General features: G+C 44.9%; 1 protein-coding gene across 2 annotated transcripts in view; it reads left to right on the forward strand.

Annotated features, from left to right (window-relative positions):
• Positions 1–15,447, forward strand: part of LOC138566222 (uncharacterized) — a 109,803-nt gene extending 94,356 nt beyond the window's left edge. For both annotated transcript variants that reach the window (XM_069643282.1, XM_069643281.1), the window contains exon 6: positions 11,110–15,447. Coding sequence is in view for 1 of the 2 variants with exons in the window: in XM_069643281.1 (XP_069499382.1) it covers positions 11,110–11,173 (64 nt within the window). In the remaining variant the exon portion in view is untranslated. The remainder of the gene's footprint in view (positions 1–11,109) is intronic.
• The last annotated feature ends 4,005 nt before the right edge of the window (positions 15,448–19,452 follow it).

Here is a 19,452-nt window from a genome sequence, read left to right on the forward strand (position 1 = left end):
AAGAAAAAAAAAAACACAGGGTCTTGCAGAGATAACTTTATTGGACAAACTCATAATATTGTGCGCTCTGAGGCCCGCGGTGATGTGGCGCTTTACACGAAGTTAAGTAAAGTTTGCTTACTATGGTTTCAAAAGCCAGCAGACGGATAAATGAATAAGCCAATAATTGTAAAAATGATCATGTGAAAAGTGTCATGTGAAATAGAATTAAAAACAGTAGCAGGCAAAGCCATCGGCAACAAACACCCAGATGGTACAGCCTACAAGGTTCCCCCTCAGAAACAGACAAGGGATAGAGTGGGCATCAGGCTCAGGCAAGGGCATCACTGGGCAGCTCTGCCATCTGCTATAACAAGAAAACACAAATGGTACATGTGCCCAGGGCCCTTTGTTAAGAACAGTGCAGGTTGTGCGTTTTGCTAAAGAAAAAGTTAACTAATTGCATAGGCTATTGCATAGATGGTCACTTTATTGGGGTAAATGCACATTGCTTTCTGCTGCCTTTCAAGCCCATGTGGGTCTCTTCCTCAAGGAACGTCTCGTTCAGAGCAGGAATAGCACTAGCAGAACGATGGTAAAAGTTTACGAAAAGAAGTAGTGGAACTTCCCTACTGGCCTGCCCCTGCTCCCCACAAACCCCAATCACCACACCCCCTTCCGTGCACAACACAAACCTCCAAACACATGTGCCTGCTGTTTAAGGGAACGTGCAGTGCACTGAAAGTGCAAGTTTCAACTTCTTCCTACACTTTTATTATGAAACGAAACCATTCCGGAACGTTTCTAGAGGAGCACCGCTCGCAACCACTCCCGTCCACTTCCTCCACTGTAGCAGAAGCACTACAAGCTTCTCAGGTACAGACAGAACAGACACAGCCTGGGAAGCAAAGTTATGGCTTTCACCCCCGCTGTGGTGGGCGGACATGGCCTTTAATGGCCCGCCAGCCCTAGCCAAGGTAAGCCCGAGCAAAGCAAGCCATTTGAACCCCGGGGTTTATCCGGGCTGTGAATGGTTTATTTTTCTTTCTCCAGAGAAATCTCCAGAGGGAGAAAAACAAGATGGCCACTGCCATAGGGAAAAGGGACTAAGTCCCTTTTTCATTTCCATGGAGGGGAGGGGAGGCAGGAGGAGCACCAGGACCGAGCACAAAGCTCCGGAATAGCAGGTATGTGGGAGAGAGGGAGTGAAGAAGGTGTTTGGTTGGTTTTGAAGCAGTGGGGAGGTGGGAAGGTAACAGTTAGAGGCTCCCTGTTGCCTCCACCTATTAACAAAAGAAACAAAAGATGATGATGCCACCTGGGTAGGGCCTTGGGTGGCTGGAGCAGCAGGCGGAGACTGTGTATTCTCGCCCGCTGTTCCAGCCACCTGATTGGCTCAGCGCCCTTCCCCGGATGCAAATGCAGTATCCCACCTTAACAAAGAAGAGAAGCACAGAATGGGCAGAGGCACTGAACATTTCCCTCACACACTGAATAGTGCAGCCTTAGTGGCTAGCGACATTTTGAAGAGGTGGAACACAATGTTTTTACGTAATTAGTACAAATGAGTAAGCCAATCCAACTCAGGGATATTCAGCGGGATAAGGGTTTCTATCCTGGGAAATACATTAAAGTAATACAGTTCTGGAAGGTGGCACATGAAACACTCAAATAGATTCCATGCTACCAAGAGGACACCGGAGTATCTTTGAACACATCTTTGAGGTGGCTGTGCCTAAAGAAAATCATGAGACCTGCCACAATGTATACCATTACTGGCACTGTAAAATACATGTTCTTGTTGCTAGTGTCCAAAGGACATCATGAGGTCTGTCACTACAATGTATGCCTCCACTGTCCGCCTTCCTCCTTTCATGCTGGTTGTCCCCAAAGAAAGGCATATATCTCAATATATGCCATTGTTTCCACATTTCTGACCAAGTCCCAGTCTCTGCCCAACTACTTCCACATGACGCTCTTTTCCCCCCAAAATTGCTGCAGTGACCCCTCAGCACACCCTCAGTCTCCCTCAAACTCACGCCAGTCATGGCATCCATTCCACCTGCTAACACACATACACTGTCTCTCTCTCTCTCTCTCTCTCTCTCTGCTGCCTAGCCAGTGACCGAAGTGAGTGGGAAAGGTCAAGCGCGGTGTGTTCCACTACTTTTAATTTTTTCTGATAACCATTCCTCTACTTTTTACGGCCATATTCGCCATTCTAGACAGAGGATTTGTGTAAAGTTGTGATAGGAGCCTTAGTGACTTGTCCCTTAGACTATTGCAATGCCCCGGCTGCAACACCTTGTCACATGTTGCATTGTGCTTCCACCTTCCCCCTCCCCTGCCGATACCATAGTTCCACTACTTTTTTTTACCACTGTGCCTAGCAACCACTTAATTCCTTTCTTGCAATGCCAGTGCTGTGCCCCTCTACAGCTTCATCTGAAAAGGGCCTCCATGCTTTTGCAGCAAGGAATGGTCTTCTTTGGTATGAGTTACAAAGTTATAAACAGTCCTTTACAACTGTACCAGCATGGCACCCCCCATTTCTGTGCACCCTAGGAGAACTTGGTATCTTGGGAGGTTGTGCATCCCTGTTGCACTAGCCCTGTGAGGTTAGTTTGGTAGATATTTAATGGCAGCAGCTGAAAAGGGGACACAGGAACGTAGACCAACAAGACACTCCACCGAATCCCGACCCTATGTACCTCTACCGCAGTTACATCACCTTATATAGCATGTTCAAAACATGCTTACCAATAAGCATGGCAGGCCAATGATTTCATAAATGATGTTTTCACACATTCCAATTAATATGAGAACACTCTTATGTGAAGGCAGCCAAACTCAGAACTCTCCCAGAACTTTCCCAGAACTCCCCCTACATCTCCTGAATGATATCAGTGCAGCTGGGTGCTAGCATTCAAGTGACACTTGGAAACCTTATCAGTCTTCAGTGTGAAGCTAGGACAGCTTGGACCAAGCTGGAAATGGTCATCTTTTACAGAATGACACGCCTTTGCTTACACAGCACCCCGGGGCTAAACAAAACGTTATCCTCCCCCCGCCCTCCAGCAAAAAGTAAAAGGCCATACATTTACAACATGTCTGTGTATCAAAAGAAGTCGTCATTTATTCGAGCATGCTTCTCCCCCCCTCTTTATTTCCTGCTGCACAAAAATGCTAGGCTACCATCTATTCATGGCGAGCACTTTACCGATGTTCACAAAAACTGTTGAATAACAATTTGTAGCATTTCCCTATTTAGATCTCCTCAGAATGAGCCCTGCAGATCCAACCAGGCACCAAAACACAATTCTCTGCTGCTCCGGTGCTCGCCCCTCCCCCCTTGGCCCCTGTTAACCAATAAGGGGACAGTGGGGCAGCCTAGCACTGGGCAGACTTGAGACCTGGCCCTTATGGTCTATTCCTCTTAACCAATAGATTCATGGCCCTATAAGGAAGTCTGAGCAGAATTATGACCAGCCTAACACAGATGGAGACTGCCACCCACGCCCAAGCCGACAGCTATTACACACGGCACAACCCATACTCCACAGAAAATTTAAAGTTAGTGGCATAGCACATTATTTGGGAGTCCCCTGAAAGCCATGCTGATGGCCCTCCTCCCCAAGCTCCTCAACAAAACATGGGACACGCCAGTCTTCATGCAAGCCACGAAAGTGTGGCTGCGGACTCTCGAGTGGGTACCTTCCCTAAGAACAGGTCATTTAGCCATATTCATTCTCGCAGAGGGGAACCTATGACTATTTTTTGATTGTTTAAGGGACTTAGGTTTAGTCACCCTAAGATTCCCAGGGTCATCCAGACGTGGACCCCTTGCTCACTGTCCTGAGAGAGGCACAGCTCCACCTCACTGAGGAGGCCCAACAAGGCTGAACCACGTGTCTGGGGTTGCTGTGTTCAGAAAAGAATTGCCATAGGATTTCGGTGCTGGACCACCCATGTGGGCGGGACAAAGACTGATATTCAAATGGATATTGCCCTTCTGTGAAAGGTACAGTGAGCTAAAGCGTGGCTGCGGACTCTCGAGTGGGTACCTTTTCAAAGAACCTGTCCTTTAGCCATGCTCGTTCTCACAGAGGGGCGCCTATATTTCCTCTATTTCCATTATCTAATTGTTCTAATAGCCTAATAGAGTTCGGGAGTGGGGGTCTTTATTATCATTTGGAAGAATGACCCTTCCAGATCTTATGGCCTGAGATGAATTTCGGATGGGTCATTATCCCGTAATAATGACCCCTCCCTCAGTCTTTAAGACTCTAGTAAGTAGTGATGCCTGAGCAACATGACAGCCTCTATTTCAAGGGATCATCCATAGCCACCTCATTACCCAGGAATTCCTACCATTAGTTCATTCCAGATGCAGAGGTCGTAGCAAAACCCACGCTGGGAGAGCTTAAAGGTGCCTGGATGTGATAAAGCTGTCTGGGGATGGTGTTCATTGATGTTACTGCAATCCTGCCTAGCTAAGAAATAGAACAAAGACAGGAGATATCCACTTCTTGTCACTCTTATGGCGTTAACCACCCGTTCCAAGGGCTGCAACAGGTGGTAACATCCTGGGCCTGAGTTAAAGTCCTGAGCAAAGCGAGGGCATTTAAGGAGGGCTTTGGGATTTTACCACCCATTCCAGCGATTGGAATGGGTGGTTAACGCCATTAGCATCCGTCCCATGGGCTGGGATGGGGCTAATTTAAAAATATTTTCTTCCTGTGAATGGGTCGCTTCGTGGTAGCTCGTTCACGGAAAGACAAGACTGTTCAAAGATGGCAGCCAATGAATGGGAAGGCTGGGCTCGAAATGGAGAACCACTTCCCTTTCCATGGATACCACCAGGGGCAGTGCACAAGGGGTAGCAGCAGCACTCGCCGCTGCTGCAAAGAGGTAAGTGATAGGGGGTGAATTTTCTTTTAAAAAAAGGGAACAGAGGGTGGGGGGAAGATGGCGGCCATGTCACCCGGCCATCAGGCAGCTTGGAACTTGGGCTCAGATTGCCAGTTTCAACCTGCGTTCCTAGTCACCTGATTGACTAGCTCCCCCAAGTAGGGCGCTAATATAGCTTAATAGCACCCTTGACAAGAATAGCCCCACCTGCTTAAGTGCTGGAAAAGGCTGAACAGCATTGCTGCTCTGAATGTCCAGATGTCATTCTCATTATCCCTTGGTAGGAAATGTGTTCCCTGTGAACAGGCTATGTTGGGACCATTAGAATCCAGCTGCATGGAAATGCACAATTGTTAGGTGAATGTGGAGCCTTAACATTTAGTGTTTCTCGTCTAGCCATTCCCTGACATATGTCTGAGTTCTACGTTAAGCACCTGTATTACTGTATCCTCTGTGCACCCTCCTGTTCTGCCCCCTCACTGCATCTGGCACTGATGCGCTGTTGGGAAGTCCCTGTCATCTCCCTCTCACCTCTAGCAAGGCAATCTATTAGTAAACCCAAACATATGAAGCACCCCAACAAGAAAATGCAGATATTCTGCTGTCCCAACTGAGGCTCATCCAGTAGACCAACCCTATCTCCCTCACCACCCATGCAGTAATTAAGACAACATCAGACAGGGTCATAGTAAAAACCTCCCAGCAGAGTCCCTTGCGTTTGCGTGAAGGTGGAATCAGACACATCATCTCTTTCAGTCACACTCCTTTGCTCCCTGTATATTCTGCACTTCTCGTTTGGGCTCACTCCATACTCACCACGAAGCACTAAGAGAATGTTTGGGGTTTCTAGGAGATCTGGACCCAGGATCGTTGATGCTTATTCTAGTATGGATTTATGTCATAACCTTTGTTGTAGCAGTTGCAACATTGTGGCACATGATCTTTGAGATCCTGATCCAGAAACTTCAAATGTATAGAGTCTGCTGACTGTGGCCTGCAGTAGGTATTTTGCTTACTTATCTAGAAATTGATAGGTGCTTCACAAACGGATCGCTTGGTTGGAATTCTTCTTATCTGGCTCCTGCCATGTATGTTTTCTCAATTGTCATGCAGTACGGTCCTCCTCCGGAACGTGCCTCAACAGCCCCAGAACATAGAATACTGTCTCCTCACCCTCTACACTCTCTACTGAACCATGAATGAACAGGTTCTCTCTCCTTGACCTATTCTCTAGGTCCTCAGATTTTGTGAAGGTGGCTACAAACTGGAACATACACATGTACATTCTCTTGAACAGTATGCCATGGTTTTGATGGAGTGTGTCTGCTGCAGTTTCCACATCAAGGTCCCCTTTCCCGGAAAGGTTTCTCCACTATGTTTACCCTGATCTCTGAGTTAAGATCCTACGTGTTCCCCTTTAGTCAGCTCATGAGTTCCATTCTCAATTTGCTCATGGCTTCTTCTGTGAAGTCCTTGGTTGGCAGAATTTTAAAGCTTTGGGGGATCAAGCCTACCCTACGGGCACTTTGCTACCAGATCCAAAATAATGTAGTTTATGTATAAACGAAACAGGAATGGTGCAAGGACACAGCCTTGCCGCATGCTCCTTTCAACCCCAAATTGTTTAGTAGTTTCTCCTGCCAGGCCCCACCTCACATATGCTGTATTTTTAGAGTACAGTTGAGAAATCATTGGCACCAGTTCGACAGGCACAACCCGATTTAACAGTGTTTGCCACAGCCTGGCCCTAGGTACGCTATCAAAAGTGTTCTATAAGTCTACAAAGACAGAGTACACCTGCATCTTCTTTAAGCCAGTATATTGCTGTGCAACAATACATAGGCAATTGGTCCACTGTACTCAGCTCTTGCTGAAAACCAACTTGTAGATGGGAGATAAGATTAATGAACTCACCCAATACTGTAACTGGTTTCATAATACCTTTGCAAATAATTTTCCTGTAGTGTCAAGTAGTGAAATAGGCTGGTCATTTCCAGATTTTTCTCTCCCGCCTTTTTAATGTATAGGCACAATGTCAGCGCTACTCCAGGAATCGGGTACCTTATTGAGCTAAACCACTGCATGAAACTATTTCAATAATATTGGAGGCCAGACACCAGGTTCGTCCCTCAGCAAATCGACTGGTTTTCTATTCAGGCCAGGTGCTTTCTGGCCCTAAGAGCTCAGTGTTGCACCCTTAACAGCTGCCAATGATATTGTAATCAAGGGGCTACTGTGATCAATTGTCTCCAAATCTATCACACCCAGTCGCTCAATGTTAAGATGCTCACGATCTACATCCTCTTTCTATAGGCCACAGAAATGGGAAAACCATTCTTCTGCAGTAATACGGCAGTGAATATTATTATCTTTTGATTCTGTTTGGTGGGAGACCAATGTCCAAAACGCCTTTGCTTCTCTTTTAATGGTGGCCTCCGTAAGCTCTTCCCATTTCGTTTTGTGTTAGTACTCTTTCCTTTCCTGGACTTTGTTTCTGCAAATACGTCTTTTCGTGCTCAAAATTTCCTTGGTCCCCTTCCCCTCAGTTGCAAGATCGAGCGTTAAATCATGTTTTAACTGCCTGCACTCATTATCGAACCACTCAAACTCCCCCAATCGTCTCTGTTTAGACTCATTCGCCGGGTCTAGTAAACAAGGGGCAGAGTTCTATTACCAGGTGTTCAAATTTCACCAATATCTCTCTGTCCTTAAGATCACTTCCACATATACCCTCGATATTAGATTACATTGTTTGATATGGGACATGTTTTGACCCATCAGTCACTATTATATTTAGGCATATTACTTTGTGATATTAAACATTTAAAATATTTAAGGACATCTGAGAACAACCCACACTCATAAGCTAGCAGTGGCTCCCAAAGTGAACTTAAAACAACTTATTAAAACACATAATTAATATGTTACAGTGTGTTAATCTCTTCATTCCTTATTGCACCTCTTAATAATACTACACAGTTCATTACCATCCTCCCCCATCAAAACCAGTCTCAGTCCCCAAATACCACATGTTACCAAATCCTCTGGGCTGTGGAGAATTGTCTGTGGTGCGAATTCATGACTGCACCTTATCGGGCGTAGGCACGTACACCCACCGTGCTGTCTTGAGTGCCAACGGATGTAATAACAGCAGCAGATTTTATCCTCCAAACTACTATTTTATGCTCAACAATTTAATAATGAATTACAAAAGGTTTTAATCCATTGTATTAATATGGACAGCATATCATTACCATCAAAAATGCACAAGATACATTGACAATTAAGATAATATATTATAATGTTAAAGAAAATAACGCTAATTGAACAGAGGATAGCACAGGAGCGACGCGCTGGTCTTGGAAGCAAGGCCACACTAAGGTTCAAATCCCGGATCCGCGCTTAGAAACCGAACTCAGGTATGGCATTGGGCACATTATAAATAATCAAAATTAAATAAATAAATACATAATGTGTTCCCACTTGCTTTGGCTACCAACAATGAAGACACCATATTGTGCTCACTTAGTGAGTGTCCCTAGCTACATGTATGATCATTCCTTGCTCTATTTCTTTATGATTCTGTTGGCTATCTATACAATTGGCCCTGCCTCAAGTGCCAAGGACGAGTAAGCTTGTCTTTGTGCATAGACTTGCATAATAGCCAGACAGTAAAGGGGTTAAACACAGGTGTTATCAGAAGATGAGAAGCCGTGCAATGATTGACATGCACTCCTTTCATGTGTGGATCTACTGTTGAAGCTAGCCAGAGCAAGTGTTCACATGTGCATTAGTACTCCATTCATGTTTAGTTTATGCAAGCAGATGAGTATGTGTGTACGAGGATGGAATACCATTTACACCAGGTGGGGAGTCAAGTCCCTCAGAGACCAAAACATCTGCGTGTTCATGGTCTCTTAACATGTTTTCTTAACATGCTAAGGCACATGGGCCTCATTCTGAGTTTGGCGGTAATTTGATGCGCCAAAATCAGCTTCTGTTACCGCCACTTGGTCTCCTGGGTTTATCATGGGATTACAAGTGGTGGTAAGGCAATGTTAGTCCCCATTTTTGGAGTCTATGGATCTCCATGGGGATTTTGGCAGGATTACCAGGTGCGGTAATCCTGTCAATTTTTGGCGTTTAAGTGGAGGATTTACCTCCAGCATGAGGCTGGAGGTAAATGCACCACTTCAACCCCAAACTCGGAATTAAGGCAGTGCACAAAAAAAGTCTGAAAAAAAAGTGTCGGTAATGGAATTAACACCACTTTTTTACTGCACCGCTAAACTCGTAATGAGGTCCATTATCAAATAGCAGTAAGTGAATAGAGTCTTATTTCTAACACTACAATAGCATCAAATGAGGGAAGCCATTACTCCTAAAAGGCACCTCTAAAAAAGCCTCACATTACTTTTAAAAGCTGAAGAACCGGAGCCTCTCAATTTGCGCATGCCTTGAAATGAGGAAGGGGTTTTCCTCTTCCTCATTAATTCAACTTTCGCATTGAATGAATCTTTATCTAGAGTCGCGATATTGACATGCCATTCTAAATAGTGACCCGGATTTCTGTGCCCTACCATCAAATGGGAATACCCCAGAAAGCTGTGATCGGGCCGCTTATCACAGGCCCATATTCTACATTGGCAAGAGCTCCATCAGGAAGGACCGCCCCTCATCGAGGGCATACACCAATCACCTTCCTGCAGCCATGATGGAATAGCTCCTTTGGTGTTTACTTCAGATTCTTCTCTACTGCTTTAGTCCACATGGCTCCAAATGGAAAGATAGGAATGTTACGCAAGGGCCACCCAAGGGTGCCACAACCATAACTTTTATGCCATGTTTATGGATGGTGGTATGCAGTGTTTATAACGGAATAAAATAACGACACATTTTTTTAACAACACTTAAATACTGACAGAAAGTCGAATTATTTTAGTAAAAGTATATATGGGAGTGGGGTAAGGGATTAAAGGGGGTGGGGTAGTTGGGGGGGGGGTAAAAAGGCAGTAGAAACAGGGGGGTTTGGAGAAACCCCCCAAATAAAAAATGGTTTATTCAGGTGTCGTTTTAAAAGTATGTCGTTATTTAGGGTGTCGTTGTTAAGACATGGAACCGTGGATGGTATACTGTGTCATATCTCTGGGTGCACATTTATCAGATGGTGTCTGAGACAGAATTTGCTTCCGAAAAATGCATCATTATTTGAAAATGTCTGTCTGAAAAGTTCTCCTTCCTAGCACTGAAGGTCTTTGGCAAATGGGTCCTGAGGAAGAGCAGACCTGACCACTCGTTGAAGTCTAAGAGTTCTGTACAGTGGGGCCACACCTATGTCCGTGCCCAGGACCACTAAAATGAAGACCTCACCAATGACTGATTTTCACGTCTACTTGGCCTTGTAATCCCTCTAGCCATCAACCGGACCGTAGCCCTCTTTTTCCCCAAGGCCAGCGCCTGTCCTTCCTTATTCGGACTGAATTCTCATTGCTACTTGCAATCAGTCTGCAGTCCCAAACTTGCATAGACTTTAAGGCTTCAACGCTCTGCAGTCAAGTCTTGATGCCTCATTTCCAAAGCATGGAAGTCACGTGCACTGTTTATTGCCATCTTGACACAGTATCAAAGGAACAACGTATCCTTGATGTTAGTGGGAGATACTTCAGCTGAAACCCTGGTGGACCTCTTTCTCACACCGGATGTATTGCTTCCATCTACTTACTCAGACTAGCCTCAACCCCCTTCATTCATCACATTGCCTATAAGATAGGGGGCTCCTCCCAGTCCAGCTACACATGTACTTTAGCTCCATGATGTAATTGTTTTCATTTATTTTTATTTATTAATTTGAATTTTTATAAAGCACTACACGCCCGCAGGCCTCAGAGCGCTACACAAAACGACACCTACAGACATAAGAGACAAAATAAATAAACACAAATATAAAAAAATGAACAGAAAACATCAAGGTGGGTCCCCATGGGCAAGGGGGATGTGGAGGTAAGTGGTAAGGTGTCAAACTACAAGTCCTAGATTGGAGGAACCCATTAGTGGATAATTACAGATACTTAGAAACCCAGGAAGTAATGGCAATAGATCATCCGACCTTGGTTCTATTTCCCTCCCCATTCTTGACGATGCATTGCCTATTTGTCACAGCTATCTTCCCTGTAATTGCACTGCTGTGCTGTTTGTAACTGTAAGCCTCTTCTGTTGCAGGATCCTCAGAGATGAAGCCTCAATAGGATTTCTAGAGGAAGCAGTCTGTCCCCCCAATGTGTGATCCGTGGTAACAGAAGACAGAAGCCATCGCAACGGCCATGAATCAGCTACAGCCACACATCCACACTATGGCCTGCACATCAGTGTTAAAATCACTCATCTGTTTTCTAGATTGCACATCAGTAGTATTTCCTGCACTTGCGCCTTCTCAATGTCACTGGGCCTAGTAAGATCGTTGTTTTGTCCTCCCTTGTTCCCCTCCCTTGCATCGTCGCGCTCTGAAACACTTGTGTATGAGCGCGATACAAATAAAATAGCATATCAATATCATAGTGTAGCTCTAATATCAGTCCTTTAGGTCATCGATCAGAACTAAGGAATCACTTTGGTACTCAATTCCATAGCAGTCTGTTATCTGATTCAATGTTATTACTCTCGCCCTCGTGTTAGTGTTCAGAACTCAGATGAACAGAATAGGCCTTATATCAGTGCTCTAGATCACAAACAACACTAGGAACACTCATTGGTGCTCTGTATCACACATCAGTATTTTGCGCCTCATGTTGGTACTCAAGATATTGCATTTGTACTTTGGATTTCACATCAGAATGTACATTAATACTGATGGTCTTAGGTGAGTATTCTGGGTCGTTCGTGAGTCCTGAAGATGGCAGATTTGCATTCTAGACCTGTCAGTGCACAAGATCACACATCATTATTCTAGATGTGACTTCAGTAGTCTAGATTCCACATCCTTTTTCTAGGTAGCACCTGATTTTCAAACCTTTTTGGAGTTTAATGAACCTCTCAATTTTTGGGGCAAGTTTGGATGCTGAATCCAGTTTAAGTTTATGGTAGTTCCAGGCTGATGAACTTTTCTGTTCACTGTTTAAAATGTTACAGACTTTACAGCATAAGTTAAAAGAAAACAAAATATCAACTTTCATACTTAATAGCTTGCAGATGGCATTGCAGTTAATATCACTGAGAAAAAAAAATGACCTGTTCAATTTCACCTGGGAAGAAATCTAACACTTGCTGCATATATGAGTTGTACTGTTTTTGTATGTTTACAGGGATGCCTTCCACTCATAACATTTAAATATTACCCACCTAAATTTCACCTCCGAACTTGAAATCTTAAGATTTTTTTTTTAATTTCTTGTCAGCACTAATTCAACATACGAATGCTTTTATATCCAAACGCCTGCATTATTGTAATTCACTTATGTTGGTGTATCTAAGAAAAATCTCTCCAAACTCTAAAAGATTCAAAACGCGGCCACAAGACTATTATTTAATGTACATAAGCATGATCATGATTCTTTTGCTCTTAGAGATTGTTAAACTGGTTATCTGTGTCTTAAGAGACTGAATTAAAGGTCCTATGTATCTATGGTGCTGTAGCAGCCTTGTATTGTTGTATAGGTCTGTGTAGAATGTAGAATGTAGAAGGATGGAATGGGAATATGAAAGGAGTCCAGTCAATGGAAGAAGCTGTGGACAAGGCCGGTGGGGTACAGAATAGATCTGAAGATTACACAAATAAATGATCTTCACAACCAACCTGTGTAAGAGAGATTGTTTCACTGGCAATGAGGATTTTGTGACGCAGTGGTCCCACCGAGTAACTGCATCACTGAACCAAACAAACTGAAGGAGAAGGAACGCTGTCAGCTGCGCAAAACGGGCTGCCCAAAATCACATCACAGGTCAGAGGCACATTGCATTTTCCTGCTGCATTCGCGTACTGTGGGGAGAAGTATAACTTTTGGGAGCCGAATACGCTATGCTGGGGGCAAGAGCGAGCCTTTGAACTTTGCGTCTCCGACCAACGTCAGTGCGCGCGGGCAACTTGTCACTTAGCAACCACATTTCTCAAAGAAAAACAGGAAGCACAAACCTCTGATCATTGGATGCCTGATTAACGTCACTGCGCATGTGGGTCCTTGTTACTTAGTAACCGCAAGCTTCTAGGAAATACACGATGTGTTCACAAAGTCTCCCTTTGTCCAATGCGCTAGAGGAAAGGACTTAGCAGCGTCGGTGTACGTGACTCCATCTTGGGTTGCTATGGCAACCACAACAACATCCAGCAAACGGCTGCTGAATCATGGATAAACTTTACGGCGCCATGTAATTTCTCCGTAAAGTTTATCCGTGCTTTATTCCGACTGACCAGGCGGAATGAAAGGCACCCGGGAGCACAGCATGTCGGATGCACCGGCACCGTTATAAATGGTGCCGGTGCATCCGACCTCCCCATAGGGAAGAATTTTTCCGGCTCCCGGGAATGGGCAAACTCCGGGTCCGGCAAGGCCGTAATGACCCGGTAATTGGCCATTTCTGGGCGCCGTAAAAAAAATGAATACCGGTAGCAGCCGTGCCTGTGTTACAGGCACGGCTACCGCCAGCCTCGTATTGAGGCCCATGATTGTGGCATTGTGGTTCCGTGGGGGAACTTACTAGATGGTCTGCATGGCATGCTTGTGCTTTGTCACTAATTGCATGGATGAGTGTGTGAGTGTGTGTCGCCCAGTGAGTGTGGTGTGTACATCGCGGATCCAGCGCAAGTTGGTAGTCACCACTCCTTTGAATTTGGTTATTGGAAAGTTAATTTCGTTCCTGGCCTGATGTGGTAGGTTCTAACCGTGCCCGCTATGTGGGGCAGTCCGTTCTCAAGGGCGGCAGCCTTAAGGCTCATTTGTGGCAGGGGTGAGCGGAAGGAGCAATGTGTTCTTTACTGGCTCTGGATTTTGTGATGGTAGTAGTTGTGCCCTCTGTGGGGCGATCAGTTCTGAAAGGTGGCAACTTTGAGGCTCTTCTGTGGTTGGGATGAGCAGAAGGAGTCAGTTTTTCTGTGTTGGTGTAGTTGGTGGCATTGTGGTGAGTGTCCCACCCATGTGCATTAGTTACCCCGTAAGAAAGTGCTGTATGAATCTGATTGGATAACAACTACGGAATTGATGCATGCCTATCCATCTTTGGTACACCTCCAGTATGATAATAAGAGGTTGGGTACGTTGGCCCCCTTACTTAGCAATTTATCCGGTATGGTTGTGCGGTCAACTTTTCAATGCTTTCGGCTCAATTTGTTGGAAACCAAATCGCTATTGATGAGATATGGTTTGCTGAACCCCTCTCAAGCAAAGTGTAGATTCTGTAAGGATGAGATCAGTATCGAAAGCTCAAAACATATTTTGTTGGATTGTGGGGCTTCACAAATTCAGGGGTCAAGATTTATGATATGATATGATATGGTATTTATAATGCGCCTATACACAAGTGTTTCAAGGCGCGATGAGGCAAGGGAGGGGGAACAGTGGGAAGACAAACAGCGATCCCACTAGGCCAGGTGTCATCCAGATCGATCAAGTGCATGAGAGTGGAGGGGGAGAGTGCAGCACACGGGATAATAAACTAATAACATAGTAAATATGGCCAGCGGGTGGCAAGCACAAGGGCAAGTGCAGACATCCAGTATCAAGCGCTGGCAGAGGGAATGAAGGGACATAGCCACAGCGTATGTAAATATTTGATGACGTTTTCCCAATTATTCGACCAGGGGGCAAAGAATGAAATGTGACTAGCGGGTAATAAGACATCTACTGTTGTTGCAGTTGTGAATTTTTGTGAATCTCTGAAATTGGATGCTACTGATTGAAATTCGGCATGAATTATGTGGTAATAAACTAAATCTTGTATGTATACCTGTACGAAACTATGCACTCGATAAGATGCTCAATTTATTTTTTATATTTCTTATTTGTTTTATTAATTGTTCTTTTCTCCTTGTATATTTGCTGTTCTTTTGTGTTTTTTTATTGTCATTGTAGTATTTGTTAAACGTTAAGATTTTAAGACATATAACAATAAAAAATAAAAAACATTGTTACCCCTTGTTGGACACTTAGTTGAGGTTTGCTAGGCTGACGTGTTGTGTGTGTTGTCCCCCTGTGTGTGTGTCCTGTAGGATGGTGAGTTGGGCTTAGGACGACTGTTACTTTTGTGTTGTTGGAAGGGAAGGAGGTGTTGGGATCTGATATTAGGATTTGCCTTCCCCATGTTAGGACCTGTCCTTCTTCTTGTTTCCTTATGTGCCCTGTCCCTCATGGTGTCTTTATGTGTGAGGTCATCAGTGGAATGTTGGTGCGAGTGCTGGGATGTTCAGTGTGCTCGAGACCCTGAGTGTTCCTCCTGAGGCAGTTGCCATGATGTAGCCTGGGTGGTGGATGTCAGTGGGTCCCATTCCCTCATCTCCCTTCCTATCTCCATGATTAATGTACCTGATGTCACCTGGTTGAAGACTAAGAATAAAGGAACTTACATAACCTACCTGCTGCCTCCTGTGTACTTTCAATCATAACACAAACGCCTGCTACCAACTGTGGAATTATAAGATGGTGAGGGGAACACATTTTCAGATACAAAATGCAATATTTTGCTTGTCCGCCCAGGTGTTGCCACGGGCTAGAGGTGCCAACGCAAGTATCTAAACAGATAAAAATGTGTCAATTAAGAAATTTATTTGATTTTTCATTTGTATAAGCGCTCAAAGCCTGGGGGCATCTAGGCACTGGACATTAAATACCGTTGCACAGAATTAGTTGACCAAATGGGTGTTTAGGCGTTTTCGGAAACAAAGATGTGATGGTGCTGAGCGTAAATGCAGGGGTACATTTTTCCAGAGGTTGGCTGTCACTGTCGAGAAGCTGGAGCCACCAGCTCTTTTGCGTCCAAATCTAAGTTTGACCAGACAATGGCTCTGGGCAGATCTCAAGGGTCTAGATAATGCATGTGGGGATTGTAAAGGCATCTCAAGGGTCTAGATAATGCATGTGGGGATTGTAAAGGCATCTCAAGGGTCTAGATAATGCACGTGGGGATTGTAAAGGCATCTCAAGGGTCTAGATGATGCATGTGGGGATTGTAAAGGCATCTCAAGGGTCTAGATAATGCATGTGAGGATTGTAAAGGCATCTCAAGGGTCTAGATAATGCATGTGGGAATTGTAAGGGCATCTCAAGGGTCTAGATAATGCACGTGGGGATTGTAAAGGCATCTCAAGGGTCTAGATGATGCATGTGGGGATTGTAAGGACATCTCAAGGGTCTAGATAAAAAGTGAGCAGTGATACTACCGAATCACAGTTCACTGAAAGGGAACTAAAGTGAATTTACAACCACTCATTTCATAGTGGTACTGTCTGTTGCTGCCATTAATATTGATCAGAATTAAGTTTAGTAAAATACATTGTTGTAATACATACAAACAATAGAGGAATAACAAATACAATTATTACTGATCAGAAATACAATTATTATCAATCAAAAATAATCACGATTCATACAAAATAATTAGAGCAGTTCATGAACATATAGACAATAGCAATGTCAAATAAAAGAAATATGACCTTTTTTATTTTTAGTTATTGTATTTGGTTATCAAGCCTTTTACAAAATCGACATACCAACCATACCTACATATAAAACAGGTTTCAATAATACTCAATTAATAAATCAATAAAAGAAGATACAAATAAAGGGTCAAACAACAATAAAAAAAATCTCCAGAGTGGCTCAAGAGAAACAAGGGAAAAAGAGAAGAAGCATACTTAAAAAGGAAGAGAGACAACATCCATCATAAAACAATAACCTTCAAGATAAAGAACTCAGTCATCAACCGCAAAGATTCTACATACAAGTGGGAAGAGCGCGGATATGATCAGGAATAATCAAGATGAATAAGAAAATAGTAATTAATGAAAAATAGAAATGAAATTAATTATGATCACAAATAATAATAAAGAATGCAGTCAAACTCACTGATGGAATCGCCATCCTGTCCCCGGATCATCAGTTTCTGACTATATTTGGCGATTTCAACAACTGACTCAAGAAAGAACATAATCCCAGCACAACATTCACTTTACAGCAAACCTCACTGCGCCACGCCTCAAACAAATGTTTAAGGATCCTGCACACACATAGCGGGTTGGACTCTAAACGGCATATTCTACAGCAAACATATAATCGCCGTTTCTGCTCCAGTACTCCTTCCATGGGAAGCACACTTATCCACACTTTGCTACAGTACTCACAGAGGCACACCCCCTCGCAGTTCCATCGACAGATCCCCAGACTATGAGCAGGCTATGGAAAGATATCCAAACCAACACCCTACTGGAAAGTCTAGTAGCAAATGAAACAACCACCACTTCAGACAGACCATGCAACACTCCTAAGGGGAAACTCTACATCATCCATAGGTGGATTACTCATAACGAAGACTGCATTGCGCTTAAGAAACCTTTTAAAAACTCTCCAAAAATGGAACATCCAAAATGTTTCCTGCCAAACTAAACCATATTGAAAAAAACTTCAACTGGAAAAAATCTGGAGAAAAATCAATTTGCGATCAGGCAAATGGACCTGCAGTCGGCAGCTATGTTCCTACACGACACACGTCATCAGAGCCAAGAAAGCGCATAGATTCCTTAGCTTAGAATCTGGACAACACAGCCAGAAGGAAATGATCAAGGTCATTAAAGAATTCAAAAACCTTACAGCTTTCAAATCATTCCCTAACACTAAGCACAATCCTTGCAATGAGATGTGTGAGCATTTGAGCAGATCCTGCAAATTCAAGAGCACCTGGGTAATGGAGAAGCCTCATCTTCAGAGGATAGGCAGGAGGAAAAATCAACTATGACTCCACCCTCCACCTCACTGACCTCGTTCTGCCTTTTCTCTGTAGACGATCCACTCAACACCATCGACTCCTGCAACCTTTCCAGATCCTCTGAGAATCCTTGTTCTCTCAAATAATCAAATCCATCTCCAAGGATCTGGATCTGACACCTATATTCCTATGCTCCCGCAATGACTCCATCCACTTCATCAACTGGCACTTCCTCTGAAATCTGCATACATCAAATCGCTTCTCAAAACACAGCAGTTCACTCCTAAAATGGCCGCAGTTGGAGAGCAGCGTAAAGACTGAGCTCAGATCCCCCCGGCACCAGAAGGAAAGCAGAGCAATCAAAAACCCTTCCCCAGGCGGGGGAAAATTAACAAAAAGGTTGCTGGTTCTGGATGCCGCTCGCGGGGTGTGTGTGGACCCGTGCAGTGACATCAATAGAAGACTGCGAGGGCCGGGAGCTACGAGGGACGGAGAGGTGGCCCACTGTGAGCAGGAAAGAGTGTGCAGAGTCACACTCCAGTGAGGGATAGAGCAGCGGGGAGGCCTCCACAGACTCACTTCCAGGGACAGGAGCAGCCGGTTGAAGCAGCGGCTAAGGGGGGCCTGCCAGGTTACTGAAAGCCAATGGGCGGGAGGATGTCTTAGACCCCCCCTCCTCCTCCTGGTGACTACAAAGCAGTGGTGGCCAGGGCTAGACCCCGGAGAGAGGAGGAGCGGGTCATCACTTCCCGCTCCGGTAGCCAACAAACAAGAGCACGGAGAGAGGAGGCGGACAGCATCACCGGCATCAATTAAGGCAGGAGGCCCAACGGGAGTGGGGAGGAGGCACATGAGTACTGTAATCAGTGGGCTGACTTGTTTGTACTCCTCTTGGGGCTTATCAAAGCAGGCACAGCAGCAATATTCAAAGACCTGCCCACAGGAGAGACTGGGCAGCCAGGGGCACAGCAGAGTCTTGTCCCGGTCTCCTTTTACCGCAGACCTCGAGCACCACGAGAGGGGACCAGAGCACAGAGGGCCTTCAAGAAGCAGTGATGGACCCGGGGGGCACCCTGGTGTGCTCTCCAGCAGTTCCCAGTGAGGTATGGGCAAAGCCGCTGGGGACCACAGAGGAATGTTAGGTGGGGGTCATTCTGAGGCAGACCCCTGCAGGCCCACTGGTGCACAAGTGGAGGGCAGCACTTTGGCTGCCAGCCAACCAAGGATTGAGCAGAAAGGCCCCGGAGTGGGCGAAGTGCATAGCCTCTGCGGCAGGGATCTGGGGGTGGCCTAGTAGGGCGACAAGACAGCTCAAGCGGAGGTGGGGTTCTACCCTCACCCACAGGGTAATGAAGCATAAATGTCCACGAACAAGAACAAGGACCATCAAACAACTTCTAAGTCCTCAGAAACGACTTAGGAAAGTAGTGTACAAAATCTGTGGTGAAAAGAAGGTGAGATGGCCGCAGGGAGTGAAAGGGGCCCATCCCCAGAGAGAGAGCCAGAGGAATCAGGGAGGGGGCTGGGGACGGTGCAAGTGGTCACCTAAGAAGTTATCTGTCAATGTTTTTAGGACTTCAGCAATACCATTTTGAGACTATTCAAACTCAGCTGAGCCTGATGAGGGCGGAGCTCTCCCAGTCCTTGAAGGAAGTGAAA

Source organism: Ambystoma mexicanum, chromosome 2p (genome assembly GCF_040938575.1).
Source record: "Ambystoma mexicanum isolate Mex_15411 chromosome 2p, UKY_AmexF1_1, whole genome shotgun sequence".
In the NCBI taxonomy this organism is placed as follows: Eukaryota; Metazoa; Chordata; class Amphibia; order Caudata; family Ambystomatidae; genus Ambystoma; species Ambystoma mexicanum.